General features: G+C 42.8%; 1 protein-coding gene across 4 annotated transcripts in view; it reads right to left on the reverse strand.

Moving 5' to 3' along the window:
- LOC116689975 (multivesicular body subunit 12B) overlaps window positions 1-12,400 on the reverse strand; it is a 38,065-nt gene that overhangs the window by 698 nt on the left and 24,967 nt on the right. Inside the window, exons 8-9 of one of the 4 annotated variants that reach the window (XM_032516722.1) lie at window positions 3,967-4,022; window positions 3,351-3,410 (exon numbers count right to left, since the gene is read on the reverse strand). The exons of 1 other annotated variant lie outside the window; for it this stretch is intronic. In XM_032516722.1, the coding sequence (XP_032372613.1) occupies window positions 3,351-3,410; window positions 3,967-4,022 (116 nt within the window). Of the gene's footprint in view, window positions 1-1,877; window positions 3,411-3,966; window positions 4,023-12,400 lie in introns of those variants that run through there. 2 more of the 4 variants (XM_032516721.1, XM_032516724.1) reach the window with 2 other exon arrangements.

Raw genomic sequence — 12,400 nt, forward strand, 5'->3', positions numbered from 1 at the left:
TCTGGTGGTAGTGAAAAAAAAAGCGCAGAAAAAAGCGGCAGAGACCTCAAAAAGCATCAAAAACCTAATAAAAAAAGCATCTAAAAAAGGGTTAAGCAGGTAGGACAACATGTTGCACAGGCGACGAGAAGACATATCATATCATTTTACATAATCCTTCACCCAAAAATGATTGTACAAATCAAATTTTTTAGAAATCAAAAGAAAGGTCCTAAGGAGAATGACAAAGGCAATTCAAAATAATCTACAAAAACAAACAGTATAATGTTTAGTTTATGGTCAAACTTTTTAAAAAATAATAACACAACATGATTTTATTTTGTTGTGGGTGCAGTTTCCCTGGCCAGTCAGGGAAGTTTTATGACACAAATTGGTTCTCACCGCCCCAAGTTAGACAGTTGTACTACTGCAACGCAGCACTAGGTGATGCTGTATGATCACTGAAATAACTTTCCAAATCTCCACCAGAAGCCACGGAGGAGCCACAATGGCTCAAACCGGGTTCTCTCGATCAAAATACCACCTTCCCTGATTTTCATCTACTTGAGGCGAAGCTGCAAGTTACCCAGAACCTGTCACGTATCACACGCCTGTTAGTTGTGAAGAAATTCAGCCCCCCCCACCACACAAAAATTCAGTCTCAACATCTGGCACAGTAAATAAATAATCCTGTGTGCACGTGCATGTGTTTGTGTAAGTGTGTGTGTGTGTGTGTGGGGGGGGGGGGGGGGGGATGGATTGATGGATGGGAATGGGTGTTATCAGGGAGAGCATGTATCAATGTCTGCCAGTTTTATACACAGGCTGACAGGACAGTGACACACTAGAACATGGGCGGCAGTCACCCAGACGAGCAGAGCTTCATTTCCTGTCCCTGCTCCACTGCCAAAAATATGTGACATGTTTTCTTCATTAATTCCACCTCTATTTGGAGCTCTCCTCTCACACCTCTCACAAATCCCCTGTACACTACTGTCCCTCCATACATTCACATGGCAGCACAGGCCTAGAAACACACACACGCACACACACACAGATAACTCCCTTCAATGGAAACACATAAGCACAGGCCTGGAAACACACACACACACACCACACACACACACACACACTCACTCTCACTCACACACACACACCACACACACACACACACACACACACACACACACACCACCACCCCCACACACACACACACACACACACACACACACACACACACAGATAACTCCCTTCAAATTCTGAAAGCCCATCATACATAGGTGCTAATGAAAATCTTGTCGTGAGTGCATACACTTCTTTTCCACCAGCGTACTCCCTCTGAAAAATCATTAGCCAGCCGCCAACAACATTTTTCAGCAGAGCAAACTACATAAAGATGTCACTTTAAATCGCGTACTAATTAACACTTAAAAAGACACAAATTAGATATGCGTGGCTAAAAGCAATTATAATATCCGCAAGTTTTGTGAGTCATTTGGGAAATGAAAAGAATGCCTAATTGCTGGAACCAACATCATCCGAGACATGGCTTAAGTGATGCCTGTTAGGAAATGGTCTTATCTACAACTGTGGCTGTGATTACAACAGTTTTCCTCAATTACATGTGCATATGTATAATTCTTGAAAGTACATCTCTTCCATGAATGTATATTTTTTAATGGGTTTAGAAAGAGGCAATTAGGTTCTGTGCTGAAAGCGCCTCCAGTTTCCGGAGGGGAAATCTCTACAGCACAAGCAAGGACAGTGACCTCTTCTGGACAAAACAAGAAGACAATGCTCAACAATGTTTCAAAAACTCAGGCACAGTTTCACACAAAAAAATAGCTTTTACTGAAACTAACTACTGGGATTTTTGTACTATATTGTCAAGAATGCATGGAAACAGAAACCTTTAATACAGAGAACTTATTGGACATTGCACTTAGACTGTAAAACTGACAGAGTAAATCAAGCAAAAAATAGCAAGACAAAGAAAAAATACAATAATCACATCACTTCCTACAACAAAACACCTCTGCTGCCCAGCATGTTTGCGAAAATATCACTGACTATATTTACCCCCCTCTCATGTTTTGCAGATATCAATGTGTGATAATAATAAGAGGACAGAAATAAAAATAACACAATGGTGAGGGATGTTTCCACTTGGAAACTAATTATCAAGCTAAGCTGTGACTTCATCCTCATCAGCCTGGCCCCACCATTAATCTTGTGCTGTCGTCCACTTCACTAAATCCTGTGTGTTACACTATCTAACATTTACTTCATCAGCTCCAGCGCGGCTGTAATTAATGATTTCTCATGCCCCTTCCCTTCCCCAGCTCAGCTCGCCATGTGTCCTCCTGCTAATCACACTCTCAGAGAAGAGAGGAAGGAGGAGAGGAGAGTAGACGAAGAAGGGGGTAAAAAAAAGAAAAGAAAAAAAAGACAAGAGCATATAGGATGAGCAGCCAGCCTGTCTTCACCCTGGAAAACACAGACACACACACACACACACACACACACACACACACACACAGACACATACACACACGTAGGTTACACGCCATTAATACCTTTGCTGACAATGAGCTTCATTTAGATGACCATGTGACAAGATGGCGACTCTGTGTGATTTGGATAGTATGTGACAGAAGACAGAGGCAGAGTGCAGAACAGACACCCGGTTTGATGAGGGAGTGTTTGCTCTGTAACACATCTCAAACCCAACAGCACCTGTTCTTTTACAGTGGTATGTCACTTCCTGGCAGTTCTGATACCAAGATACCGTGCTAATGAGAGAGAAGGGGGGTTGTCACTCCCTTTAAAGCACACGCACGCACGCACGCACGCACGCACGCACGCACGCACGCACGCACGCACGCACCAACTCTTTCTTTCTCCTGCTCTGACAAACACCCGGGCAGCACACAGATGATTTTCTTCCTATGAATGCCTGCAGGCTACAGTGTTTCATCAGAAATGAGTGAGAACTTTGTAGCACTTTTATTTGCTTTGCTACATGATCTCTAACTTTTTTTGCCTACTGAAGATGAAACTGATTGGAAACTTTAAAAAACAGTAAAACACGCAGAAAAACATCTCCCAGAGATCTACAGCACTGTGCGAGGTGCTGGATTGAGCTGTTTGAGAGAAGAAATGGGGAATAAAAGTCAAGTGTTTTGGAACAGGAGACAAAGCTTTTAAGAGAGAATGGCTGCCTAGCCTGGCCATGCTTTTATTCAATTGGGGCTTAGTGGAGCCAACAGGGCCTCCCTGTCTCAGACACTTAATTACAACCCCAAGACCGTTTGCTTTGCATTCTGGGCCAGCGGCGTCAGCGTCAGCCGAGCGTTGCAGCCTCTACTCACTTCCTCCTCGATCTCTGCCAGGGATTTGATCGTAATGCCCATTAAATTGACTTGCTGTATCTGAAATCAAAAGCAGGGAGTGGAGGAGGGAGAAGAAGAAGAAGAAGAAGAAAAAGAAGAAAAAACAAACACACACACACACAAGAAACATGACGGTTAGGCTCATGGCTAAGTAAGCATACTTAAAATCTTTAATCCTCTCCTTCTCGGTGTCAATACAAACGGGGCTATAGTGACAACCGCCGCCAGCCAGCCAAATGGACTGCATTGAGCCAGCTCTGCCTGACTGCACACATTCATCACTCAGTCTGGAGGAGAAGAGAGGAAAGGAAAGGAGAGGAGAAGAGAGGTGAGGAGAGGAGAGGAGAGGAGAGGAGAGGAGAGGAATGGCTGCATACTGTGAAAAAGGACAAAAAGGACAAAAAGAAAACTGAAAAGAAAGGAAAGGAAAGAATCAAAGGCTGCATACTGTAAAAAAGGACAAACTATGAGCATCATGTCACCAATACTACACAACATGTTGCAGGACAAGTAACTGTACAGTACCTATCATGGCCCTTTTCATATTCATGTTATCAATTTGCACTTTGTCACTAGTTCATCAATGAACTTTTACCTCTTTGGGATCTCCATGAAACTTCTCAGAGATCACAAAGGGCACATCGTCAAGAGCTGCAAAAAAGGAAAAAAAGTTTCAGGTTGACAACAATAAATAAATATTACTCCCAATTCTTTATCCAGAGTATTTTCATAAGACTAAGCGTGGCTTTATGAAACAGAAAAGCTATCAACATCCCCAGCCAACCCGACACCTCCCCTCCTTCCGTCTATGGAGAGAAGATGAAAGGCTTTTTTATTCTCTGCTGTGTTTGAGCACCTCCACTCTCTCCTCCAGCCCAGCCCTTTCCCAACCCTCTTCCAGTTTAATTACTCTTGATTATTCCCGATTCCGTCTTGTCTGAGAGATGTTCACCTCGGAGACAAAGACACGCTCGCACAAGGCACAGAAAAGCGGAAAGAAGAGAGACAAAACATTCACCAGATATCAAATTTGCATGCAAATAAGCCACACTGTTCAGCCGGCAAAAAGCGGATTGAAATGAGGACTTGCCAAGAGCGTGGTGGTATAATTAGCATTTGACCAAACAAACGAGCTTCAACAGAGCTATAATTAAGCAGGCCTGTAATTAAGTGTATGCCCTTTATCATAATGATCGTGGTTAAAATGGTGTGATGGCTGCCAGTTGATTATTAATGGTGTAACCCCGTACTGCATGCATCCTGCACTGGAATCAAGGTGTCATGACTGTCAGGCTAGAGAGCAGCCCTTTGTTTATAAAATACATTAGGGCCCAAATTAACACAGGGTGACAGGGGACACAAAGCCTCTCCTTTCCAGACTGAAAGGGAAAACTGCAGCTGCTCGGCTTCATTATAAAACTCCCAAATCTGAAGGCAAAAAACTGGCTGCCGTTGGCTTCGACAGGAGCCCCAAATATCAAGAGGCCAAGCTTCCAACTGGTATTCCTTTACCCGGAGTCCATCAGGCCGCTGGCACAGGAAAAGGAACTCTTAAGCCAAAGCTGTTCATGAGTCATCGCCTTGGAGCTGACACTCCTTTTGGCCTTTCCAGTTGACAACAGTATTCTAAAGTATGACATTTTAAAATATCCCTTATTTGACAGTTATGTGACTTGCTTTCCTTTCTTGGTTATTATACAGATCCATGGGTTGGCATTTTCCACACAAGTGTAGTACAATGTGATCTTTGTAATCAAGCATGACCCTCACCCGCATGACCACAGGGAAGCTTATTTCATTTTTTTTGGCTTCTGTTCATCCTGCACAGTAAAAATGTAGTTGGAATAAGAGTCTACAGCTGTGCTCGGGGCTCTGTGAGGCTGTACTTTGGCACAGTGGCGCTTTGAGCAAAATGCCAAAGTCAGCATGTTAAAAGGGTCACGATCATAATGCTAAGAGTCTGTAGTTAAGCTAAAGGTTTACACCATGTACCAGGTTCACCACTACTTTAGCGAGCTCTTGAGAATAAGCACCAAACATTACAGGTGAAGCTCATGGGAATAACATTAGTTTAGCAGGTATACTGTATAGTAAAAAAAGAAATATTGAAATTTTGACCTGATGATGGCACTAGATGTAAAAATGTATTGGATAACCAAAGTTATTATAACTCATCCTGAGGTGGACAAAAGTGTCTGTACCAAATTCAAGAGGAATCCATCCAAAAGTTGCTGATGTTTTTACACAAAACCACAGGTCAGGGGATCACAAAAGTTATTAGGATTCATTGTATGCGAACCATCGATGTCTGCACAAAATTGTATGGTAATCCATCCAATAGCTGTTGAGATATTTCAGTCTAGGTTAAAGTGGCGGACAGGCCAACGGGCCAAAACACCAGCATTGCCATCCCATGAGCTACCGCTAGCGTGGCTAAAACAAATGCGAGGTATGAAAGGCTTAGCCTCCTTTTCCACTCACCCACGTGCTCTTCAATTCCACAGCCTTGACACCCACCTCCCAGTTGAGCCTTTGTATATGTGGATATATCTGAAGCAGCAAGCAAACCAAGGCGACTGGCTAGGTCCAATGACTTGTTTAAGCTCATAAAAACAAGTGAACAAACATGCACTACTGTGTCGCTGGGAGCACCAACACCAGGCAGAGGCAGGCAGGCAGGGAGAATACATTTGAATCAATAGCCAGCAATGGGAAGCCGAGATTGTAGCTGCTGATGGATCTGAGTGCGCGGCGCGGACAGATGAATGTAGAGCTGAAGGCCACAGAGTTTCTTTATTGCTCAAGGATTACATTTAAAACCAGATCTTACTTTGTATTCCTCCACCATCTATACTAGAGAGGCTATCTTACATCTAGATAAATGGAGAGGCGCGGGAAATGACTTCTTGGTAAAAAAAAAAAAATGGATACCACGGAGAAATCCGAGGGTGCAAAGGGCAAAAATAATGTAAATCCAATCTTCTGACCAGGAATTCCACCATGAAGCATGTTTTAGCTGCTCAAATGGCCCGGCTACAGTCCATTAACCCGTTACTGTGTTGCAGTATAGGGCATTGGGTAGTTATTTGGCATTCGGAGTATGCGAGCGCAGTCAATATGAAAACATCTGGCAGACATTTTGATACAATGACTATGATGATGACGGTGATCATGATGATGGTGGTGGCGGTGAGCGCAGAGGTGGCGTTAAGTAAGGAGGACCCTGTGGCTTGAGTGATTGTAGTGTAAAGAACGAAGTCAGCACAGGCCCCGTGTGGATCATTGCCTTATTAATGGCTCCGTCAGGTGCGATGAGCAATGGCTGCATTGTCATCTCCAGCCCCTGGGCACAGATGAATGGCTGTTTCAGGGCGGGAAGGGCTCCCTCGTACGCTGGGCTGAGCACTAATCCCTCACTCTTCCATTGTTGGATGCACTGTCACCCAGGACTTCAGCAGCGCCATACATTGCATTTCCAGGGTTCTAACAGACATGGTCGTGCACACAGGCGCACATACACACACATACACCAAACCGAGTTGCACTCCCAACACTGACTGATGGAAAAATATGTGTGTTTGATCGAGCATACCCTGTATTACCTGAACCACAAAGGAGTAACACTTTAGGAATGTTGATGAACTTTTATTTTACACTTCACTAATTCTGCAGAAATGCATTGATCTCTGTCTAGTAGGACTACCTGGGTGAATTTGTCTTGCACCTGAATTAAGTGCTCATATTATGTTTTGGGGCTTTTTCCCTTTCCTTTATTGATTTACATACGTTTTTTGTGCATGTTATAGGTTTAAAGTGAAAAAGCCCAAAGTCCACCCCAAAGGGACTTACCATCTCCAACAGAAGACACTGTTCACAAACAGCTCCAAAGAGCTCTAATGTAGCTCAGTGTAAATTCTTTCAGGAATACCTAACTTTTAGACAATGCACTCCTAAATCAATTCAGCTGTCATCCAAATAAATGTACATTTTATCATGCTCAGTATAATTGTCGCATGTCTGCAACTAGTCTCTCCTGATTGCAATGTAGCTCAGTGTAAATTTTTCAGAAAGACCTAACTCTTAATCAATGCTCTACCTAAATCGAATCAGCTGTTGCAGGTGTTCACCTTCCTGCTTCACCAATCAGAATTGTACACAAATTGCAAGGGCCAATCCCAGAGTCACTGCTGTAAAAAAATATGTTTCTTCTTTTCTTTGCTATTCAGCTGTCATTGCAGGCAAAGAGTGCAACCCTCCACCTCCAGTCATCTACACCATCTGACCGGTCCGGAGTCTTCGTCGCCACCGCCAGTGTGTAGATTCCATCAGGGGTCTGATGGTTCTCTACCCCTATGTATATCCAAAATATTAGTTTAGCAATGGAGTCTAATCGCCAAAGACTTTGAACATTTTATTGAGCTACACAATAAACCTTATTTGAATATTTGCAAACATGTCTCTCCTGATTGAGTTGAAGTCCAGCTTTTACTTCCGTGACAAACGTGTGTCACTTTGTAACGCACGTTATGATGCTCGCCTAGCTGCTAGCGTGGCATGCCCTCATACTCTGCTTCTGACTGGCTAGTAATCCTTACCTAGCTACTGCGCATATGCGACTCCCAACAAAGATGGAATAGAAGTGTGATGCCTCACACCGTAGCTAAAACAAAGAGCTCGACACACAGAGTGAAATGTGGAGCTAATGTGTAGTACAACACAAATATGGTGTTTTTTCGAAAATGTAACCATGTAAATCTATTCTGATATAACCTCTAAATACAATTATTAATCTGAATAATATGAGCAATATGATCACTTTAAGTCAGAAAGTCACAGTTGGGGAAATAATCGGCAAGTGTGAAGTGAATGAGCATCTTTTATCACGTTTTACTAATGATCAATATGATCTTTATTGTTAAGTACCATCAATTAATACAAGATAATGAGTAAAGCCGCTCAAAAACAGGTTTAAACTTCATCTGGACCCTGCTGCATTTCGTATTCCAAACAATTGGATGTTTCCTTTTCTCTTTGTGTAGCCGGGCCAGACATTGCCATACCTTTCCTGTCGGTGTGACTCTCAATTTGAGGGCAGATTCTTTATGCAGTCCATGGAAATTCTATTCTAGTTGCAGAACCCGCTCTCTGTCACCTCTGCAGATAATGGTGAGTAGATGAACAGTGAGCTGGAGGAGGACCCCCTATGCCCACTCACAGCCCTTAGCCCCTCTCTGACATGAGATATAGTGCCCAGGCCTGACAGCATCTCTGAGACATATTGTAGTTTATTTTGTCGCCCGGGCATGCCATCTGTGCCATTCCAATAGAGGGTGTGTGTGTTCGGGCTGCTGCAACAGAGGAAGGCGCGAGGCTCCGGGTCCCTCAGTAGCTCTGCAGCCACGGCAGGTTATTAGTCAAATTGCCTAATGAGAGAGAATACAAATGGCCCCCTACCCTGACAGGAGGAATTTTGGAGGTGTCAGAGCTCCTGACCCGTGCTATGAGAACAGATGATAGCGAGTTGCTATTTTCAGATTCTTTTAATGACTATGGCTGTATGAAACCCATTCTTTTTCTTTTATCTTTTTCCTGCTTTTTCAAGCCCTCTAGACAGACCAGTGGGAGAAAAAAAAAACCTTTTCAATGTATTAAAAAGCTCACTAGAAAAAGTGGAAGTGTAACTTTTGAATTATGTAAATGTTTACTGGGGAGTCAATTAACATTCTGAAAACCTTATCACTGATACTAAAATAGATCACGTACTGAAATGATGTTGAGCGTTTCTGATTGACTATTTTCATTTGTTTGGAAACCGGGCTTCACACAGCCGGCAGTCGGACTATGGGGTGTGCAAGCTTGTGTTGCAATTCTCCTGACAGCAAGTCAGTTAGTTAATACTAAAATATTCATCTCGTCTCTATTTCATCTCATCCAAATGTAAACAAATTGAAATGTTTCTAATGCTAAGTACTATCCAAGGCATCCAGCGGATGAATGCGCATATAGTTACACACCACAGGCTTCGGCTGCAACCCACTGAGGTGTATTAAGAGAAACTGTGGAGGGACAATGGAAGAGGAGCACCAAGAGAGTGGAAAAAAGTTGAATCCTTTTACACAAGCTTGCTGTTTGTCCACTTTGATGAATATTTTGAATATGTGTTTAATCTTACGATTTAGTTACTCATTTAGAAAGGTTTGCAAAATGTGATAAACGCAACATATAGCTTAACAACAGCATGTATGTGCTTATATACAGTCTACTTGAAGCTAGTATTGAACATTTAAGTTTACAGTTGAGTGAATACCTGAAACACACTCTCTCAAAAAATCAGAGAAAAAAGAAAAAAAAAGAAATTCTCTAATATTAAAATTCAATGCTATTATTTTGTTAACAGAAGGATGCAAAATGGCAAGCTTATGTAGAATGACCCACTTACTTTTCCATCTGTGACAAGCAGTCCTTGAAATCTGGTTGTGGGTAAGGAGCCAGGAGGCAGCCCCAGTTGGGCTCTGGTCCATCAGTCTTCCAGAAAGTGGGCAGTGCCAGCAACACCTATGGTGAGCTGGCCACAAACACTGCTGCATAACACCGAATTCTCTGAGGAGGTGTCTGCATGTGTGATAACTTCTCCAATACAGGCACTCTAAATGTCATGCAAATATGTAAGCGCTGTTTTATGTAAAGTACCAAAAGTCCTCAGTGATCTGGTGTAATTACAAATCCTTTATTCACTGTTTTTTTTAATCAGTCAGTGCTGGAGAAGCCCTTCTCACTGGCTAGCTATTGAGAGCCCTCATGAAATTAAATGGACAATCAGACTTTAATCAGCAGCACAGTGTCTTTTAAGACATTGCCATGGCACTGGCATGGATCCCCAGCTGTGGCTGCTGGTAAATGTGCAGCAGAATTTGTGTATAAATGCGGTACGCCTCTCTGGACAAGTGTAAAAGCTGGCAGAGGGCTGACAGTAAATTGCATGCGCCGGATGGGACACAGCAGAAGGCACAATTACACAAATCCCCTCTTAATTAGCGGTTCTGTGGGCAAACTAACCCGTAATGATGCGAGGGATGTGGCGAGCCCCAGAAATCCTAACAAGAAACACTCAACCAGCACTGGAGACTGGGTCATATGGCCCCAGTTCCCCTCAAGTAGCGGCTGACTTGTGATCTGTTTTGATCAGTGCAGCTGCAGGATTCCCACGTCGGCCTGCTCCCCACAACCCCTAGCCCTCGCTGAGCTACTTGCCCTCTGGACTGTGGGTAAAGCAGCAGGCCCAGTGTGGTTGTGGTGGCATTATTAAGTTCTCCATGCTCACAGTACCAGGCAATGTAAAGTGGCATCTCACACGGTGAGTAATGAACTGTGCCAGAGTGGAAGCGGGAGGGATGACAGCCAAAGAGGCCTCCTTGGCAGCCACTAACCTGGGCATCCACCAATTTATCATCCCCTAGAACCAATCCACCAATGCTGCTCTGCCATTTGTCATTAATTATGCTAATAAGGACACCATTACTCTCCCAAAGAAACAGGCAACTGTTATTAGAATAATGCATTTACAGTTTGATACATATGCATTTGCTTATTGGTTTAACTGTGTGTGGATCAGGGGTCTTTGAAGGGAGCCATTTCCCAAAACTATGCACTTTAAAAGTACCACTACAGAGGAGCCCAGGACCTTTCTGTACACACTAATTGCCTATTATGAAATGACAAAGAAACTGTTTCATAATCATGCACTTTTCCGTGCACCCTAACATAAAAAGGCCCCATCCATGTGAAGACGCTGATGTGTGTGAACTTTTTTCACAGCAGACTTAATGGCTCTAAGCAAACCAGTCTAAGCAGAAGTATTTAATATAGCTTCTGGGAGCCCCAGATGCCCTTTTCCAAAACGACTTCATTCCCAGAATCTCATTGTGCTTTCTAAATCACACCACGGTATGTATTAGAAGATCATTAATTACAAACTTAACAAGTCAGCAGAGCCATTAAAAGATCTTTAAGGCATATTTGACCATAAATCTCCTTAAACTATATTTAATGACTGGATTTTTGTGAAATATTTTTTATCAAGTTCTAATTAGATGTGTGATAACAAACCCTGCTGTACATGGGGCAAATGAGGGAGCTGTGACAGGCCCATCCATTGAGGCTGTCCACGTCTGGACACTGAAACTAATGGAGCACTGCTTCTATCTCAGGGATGGATAGAAAGCAATGAGGGATGAGACTCCAGAGTCCAGTCCGGCCTGCAAATGCACAGCCATTTAAAGTCTCCTATTTGACTGCAATAAAGGTCCAAAAATGCCTGAGGGCCTCAGTCAAAAATTCCATTACAATTCATTCAGGATTGATCCCCAAATACGTTATGGCACCATCAAGCTGGGATCGATTATGTTCCCAAAATAACCATTACAGTCCAATAGGATTTTTGACACATCAGAAGGAGAAAAAACACCAACAGGATCAACTTGAAAGAGTGTTTAAGATATTAAAATCCAAAAGAGCTTTTTGACTGAGGCACATGTGTAAACACATACAAAAATATTGTCTTTGGGGCGCCTGGGTAGCTCACCTAGTAGGCGTCCATATAAAGCGGTCTATTCCTTGACACAGGGACCGCAGGTTTGACTCTGCCCTGCGGCCCTTTGCTGCATGTCGTTCCCCCTCTCTCCCCCCTTTCATGTCTTCATCTGTCCTATATAAATAAAGGCCTAAAATGCCCAAAAAATAATCTTAAAAAAATATTCTGTTTCACTTCATTCACAATTTAAAGGATTTTGATCATGAAGTAGACTTTTAGCATTTTTGTTCTGGTGCACACTGGTGTGATTTTTTTCTGCAGTATTCTCCACATAGTGTTGACACTATGCTGCTATTTCCACATGGAAAATGCATGAACTGCTTAAATGTAAATCAGAATGAAGGCAAATTTAAACACTGTGTAATTTTCAAGCCATCAAATTATTAAGGAGAAATTCAGCACTACTTCGTATCATTAGCTGCTGACAGTAGTAAACAGT

This window comes from Etheostoma spectabile, chromosome 5 (genome assembly GCF_008692095.1).
Source record: "Etheostoma spectabile isolate EspeVRDwgs_2016 chromosome 5, UIUC_Espe_1.0, whole genome shotgun sequence".
In the NCBI taxonomy this organism is placed as follows: domain Eukaryota; kingdom Metazoa; phylum Chordata; class Actinopteri; order Perciformes; family Percidae; genus Etheostoma; species Etheostoma spectabile.